At 49.1% G+C, this 4,714-nt stretch overlaps 1 protein-coding gene across 1 annotated transcript; it reads right to left on the bottom strand.

Annotated features, from left to right (window-relative positions):
• Positions 1–609: 609 nt before the first annotated feature.
• LOC117404494 (protein mono-ADP-ribosyltransferase TIPARP-like) lies at positions 610–4,209 on the bottom strand. Its single transcript, XM_059019889.1, has 4 exons — positions 4,132–4,209; positions 3,387–3,574; positions 2,709–2,958; positions 610–1,924 (listed from the first exon to the last, which is right to left on the bottom strand). The coding sequence occupies exons 3-4, from the start codon at positions 2,780–2,782 to the stop codon at positions 1,474–1,476; spliced, it is 525 nt and encodes a 174-aa protein (XP_058875872.1). The 5' UTR covers positions 2,783–2,958; positions 3,387–3,574; positions 4,132–4,209; the 3' UTR covers positions 610–1,473.
• Positions 4,210–4,714: the final 505 nt, after the last annotated feature.

The raw sequence follows: 4,714 nt of genomic DNA, 5'->3' as shown, positions 1-4,714 counted from the left end.
ATCCTATTATTATTATTATTATTAATTTCTTAGACGCTCTTATCCAGGGCGACTTACAGTCGTAAACAAAAATACATTTCAAGTGTTACAATACAAGTAATAATACAATTAAGAGCAAGATAAATACAATGACTTTGGTTCTAGCAAGTACAAGAATATGACAAAATACGATTGTTTCTCGTCGCCTTCTCTTAACACTTGTAAATGAGACTTTAAAAACTAAACTAAATAAAAACAAAGCCAGGGGTTGCACGTTTTTCTCGTAACACGAGCTCTTATCTCCCCCCTCCCTTTAGAGCTTTTAGAGAGAGAGAGAGAGAGAGAGAGAGAGAGAGAGAGAGAGAGAGAGAGAGAGAGAGAGAGAGAGAGAGAGAGAGGTTTGTTTCGGTTGAGTGAGTCAGTGACTGACACGGCAATCACGAGAGAGAGAGGGAAGGAGTGTGAGAGAGAGAGAGAGGGAGTGTGAGAGAGAGGGAGTGTGAGAGAGAGAGAGAGGGAGTGTGAGAGAGAGGGAGTGTGAGAGAGAGGGTGGGAGTGTGAGAGAGAGGGAGTGTGAGAGAGAGGGAGAGAGGGTATCTGCAGCCCTGTAAAATATCAGAACAACGAGAGTGAGAAAGGGAAGCTTTTTATTTTTTGTGAATACACTGCATTTTTTTTTTCTTTGTACAAACGTTTTTTAAAATAAATAATAGGAATACAAAAAATACTACATAAAAAACTGTTTATCTGTGAAAACACAAGACGAAACTGCATGGTTAAGAACAAACAAACACATTTAAAAAATAATAATAATTCCTGAGTGTTATAAAGATTCTCGTACAGTTTAAACAAATCTCCCAACACGCTGTCCTTTTCAACACGATTTTCCCACCGCAAAATCAGTCACAGCCCCGACTTCAAGACGCGTGCAGGAGACTCGAGCGACGCGGGCTTAAGTTTACTGTCCTGCTCCACGGGGCGAAACGACAGCCCTCAAAACCAAGCCCAGCGAACACGAACGAGCCGGTCCGCTCCACGCTGGCCTTCACAAACCAGGGCTGCTGCCTCTCGAACCTCCTCGGTGGCTCTCTGTGCTGCACGGTCCTGTTCTCTCCTGGCGTCTTGCCTTTTTACGCAGTTTCATTCTGTTAAGTTCGCAAGCTGCATCTCCCGGTTTGTGAATCGCTGAAGTGCTTTCCGCTTGCAGATCTGGATACAGGAGGGTGGGGCTGGGGGTGGGGGTTCGGTTGGCGGGTGCTTCCTCGTCCGAGAAAATAAGATCTGGTCCTGGTTCCTGGCTCCCCTTCCCTTTCATTCCATTCCTGGAGCTTGGGAAACTATCTGGGCAATCCGTGCCGCGCTGGGTCGAAGGAACGCCTCGGGTTTCAGGACTCTCCTTTTCATTCTTTTACCTCTGTTCCCCCCTTCTCTCTCCCTCCCTCCCTCCCTTCTCTCTCTCTCTCTCTCTCTCTCTCTCCCTCTCTCCTCCAGCTTTCACTCCACCGTCACCGATGGCTCCAGCTCTTTGTATCGAATCAGGAAGTAAGGGTAGCACTGATCATTCTCAAACACCACGAACAGAGCCGGCTCGGGGAGTTTATCCACGCAGGAGTTGTACAGATCGCTAGCGGGGTCGTCCGGGTGGATCGGTGGGGGGCGGCGCATTTCGGGCCGGCCGGGGGCCGAACGCCCCACCAGGACCTTGCACAGGAAGACGTGGTGCTCCCCCTGCTGGTCTCGGGGGGCGTAGCGGTGGGAGTAGGCCGCGGTACGTGCGAAGTAGCAGCCTTGCCCGTAGATGGCGGCGTGCTTGCCAGACAGCCGCGGGTCCAGGTTGTGTTTGCAGATGGCCTCGATGGAGGAACGGGACGTCCCGTGAAAGAGGTGCCGCTCGTTGCGGAGTCTCTCCTCCGGGCTCATGCGCCGGGACATGTGCTGCTTCTTACTGGAATAAAAAAAAAATAATAATTCAATTTTAAAATGTTTTCCTCTCATCTTATATATTAATCATTGAGGCCGGTATTTTTGCAGCCTCCCCATGGTCGCCCTGTGCGTTTGCCATTGTTTACCCTGCTTGCCATGTTTAATGTGCTTTACCACACCTCTCTGTGCTTTACAATGCTTCCCTATGCTTTACCAGACCTCTCTGTGCTTTACAATGCTTCCCTATGCTTTACCAGACCTCTCTGTGCTTTACAATGCTTCCCTATGCTTTACCACACCTCTCTGTGCTTTACAATGCTTCCCTATGCTTTACCAGACCTCTCTGTGCTTTACAATGCTTCCCTATGCTTTACCAGACCTCTCTGTGCTTTACAATGCTTCCCTATGCTTTACCAGACCTCTCTGTGCTTTACAATGCTTCCCTATGCTTTACCACACCTCTCTGTGCTTTACAATGCTTCCCTATGCTTTACCAGACCTCTCTGTGCTTTACAATGCTTCCCTTTGCTTTACCACACCTCTCTGTGCTTTACAATGCTTCCCTATGCTTTACCAGACCTCTCTGTGCTTTACAATGCTTCCCTATGCTTTACCACACCTCTCTGTGCTTTACAATGCTTCCCTATGCTTTACCAGACCTCTCTGTGTTTTTTTATTTATTTAGGGGGCACACAAGTCCCTTGTACCATAAAGGGTTAAGGAAATACACAGACCCAGCACAGCAACATATATTAAAATTAATTAAATAAAAAATAAAACTATTTTCTTCTTTCCACACTACTCACCACTTGTACTTGTCCCAGAGGAAGGGGTTCTGAACGCGAGAGATGCCCAGGAGGAGGTAGCGAGACTCGGGCATGGTCTTGTGGAAGTGCTGGTAGACCACGCGGAAGGCTGGGTCCTCGAGGGTGAGGGGAACCTGCTGGAAGTACAGGGAGGGGTCCAGGGGGACCCACGTCTCGGGGTACGGGCTGCTCTCTGCGGGGTTCAGAGGGGCGGAGGGGGACACCCGTGGAGGGGCTACCGGAGAGCGTTCTAAAAAAAAAAAATTAATAAAAAATTCAAAATTGAAATAAGACTCCCATTGCACAGCAGTTTGATCCATTCCTGGTTTTAAAAGTCTCTAGCAAGCTGTTGCCCACCCTGCCTCAGTAGTCATTATTATTATTATTATTATTATTATTATTATTATTATTATTATTAATCATTTAGTCATTTAGCAGACGCTTTTATCCAGAGACTAGGGGGGTGAACTCTGCATCATCAACAACAGCTGCTGCTGCTGCAGAGTCACTTCCAATAGGAGCTCGTTTGTTTGACGTCTCATCCGAAGGACGGAGCACAAGGAGGTGAAGTGACTTGCTCAGGGTCACACACACACACACACACACACACACACAGGGAGTGGTGATTTGAACCTCCTGGTATCGAGCCCCTTTCTTTTAACCGCTGCACCAGCGTACCTGAGCTGGGGTAAGAGCACAGCAGGGGATTGGAAGAGGGGTCTCACACGGAGGTCTCGCCTTCGTCCCGTCGACACGTTGAGCTGAAAGCACTCCTTGAGGGACAGGAAATAGCAATGCAAGGAGGAGGAGAGAGAGACGAGGGGCTGGTTCATACTGAGAGCGCTGGAGATGGTGGCGCTGAACTCCTGTTGAGAGAGAGGAATAGATCAGAAGATTGCAGGTATGGTCTTTACAAATGGACAAAATACTGACATCAAAAAGTAATCCATCTTTTAAAGACCTTTTTTCTGAATTTAACTGCAGGGGGGAAGAGAGAGAGAGGGAGACAGACAGACAGAGAGAGAGAGGGAGAAAGAGAGAGATGAGGGAGAGAGAGAGACAGACAGAGGGGGAGAGACAGGGAGAGAGACAGAGAGGGAGAGAGAAGGAGGGAGACACAGGACGACAGAAGGAGGGAGAGACAGACAGAAGGAGGGAGAGAGACAGACAGAGAAGGAGGGAGAGACAGACAGACAGAGAAGGAGGGAGAGACAGACAGACAGAGAAGGAGGGAGAGACAGACAGAAGGAGGGAGAGAGACAGAAGGAGGGAGAGACAGACAGAAGGAGGGAGAGAGACAGAAGGAGGGAGAGAGACAGAGAAGGAGGGAGAGACAGACAGACAGAGAAGGGACAGTTGTTTGATTGATTTAATTGATTTTATCCAATAAAGAGGAGCGGCGGATCCTCTCCAGCCCCGGTACCTTGGAGTACTCCTCCCAGCCCGCCCCGTCTCTCCAGTAGTATCTGTACTGGGTGTGGAATTCCCTGCTGGGATCCGGGCGCAGTGCTGAGACGGCGGGCCGCGTCGTACACCACACCCCCCCCCGCCCCTGCCAGCGAGACACCTTCATCTCATCCAGACTGAGCGTGGCAGCCTGGTCCCTGAAGGAGGAGAGAGGAGGAACATCATGAGGAGCTCGTCATGGGAAGCATAGGGAAGCACAGAGAGGTCTGGTAAAGCATAGGGAAGCATTGTAAAGCACAGAGAGGTCTGGTAAAGCATAGGGAAGCATTGTAAAGCACAGAGAGGTGTGGTAAAGCATAGAGAAGCATTGTAAAAGCACAGAGAGGCGTGGTAAAGCATAGGGAAGCATTGTAAAGCACAGAGAGGTGTGGTAAAGCATAGGGAAGCATTGTAAAGCACAGAGAGGTGTGGTAAAGCATAGGGAAGCATTGTAAAGCACAGAGAGGTCTGGTAAAGCATAGGGAAGCATTGTAAAGCACAGAGAGGTGTGGTAAAGCATAGGGAAGGCATTGTAAAGCACAGAGAGGTGTGGTAAAGCA

Source organism: Acipenser ruthenus, unplaced genomic scaffold, assembly GCF_902713425.1.
Source record: "Acipenser ruthenus unplaced genomic scaffold, fAciRut3.2 maternal haplotype, whole genome shotgun sequence".
Classification (NCBI taxonomy): domain Eukaryota; kingdom Metazoa; phylum Chordata; class Actinopteri; order Acipenseriformes; family Acipenseridae; genus Acipenser; species Acipenser ruthenus.
The sequence above is the reverse complement of the archived record's forward strand: the minus strand, read 5'-3'. Positions and strand labels throughout refer to the sequence as shown.

Bases quoted from the DNA above. Each gene is read 5' to 3' on its own strand.
- LOC117404494 (XM_059019889.1), bottom strand. From the start codon at position 2,782: ATGCCCGAGTCTCGCTACCTCCTCCTGGGCATCTCTCGCGTTCAGAAC. The intron at 1,925-2,708 runs GTGAGTAGTGTG...TTTTTATTCCAG, and splicing joins CTCTGGGACAAGTACAAGTG to TAAGAAGCAGCACATGTCCC.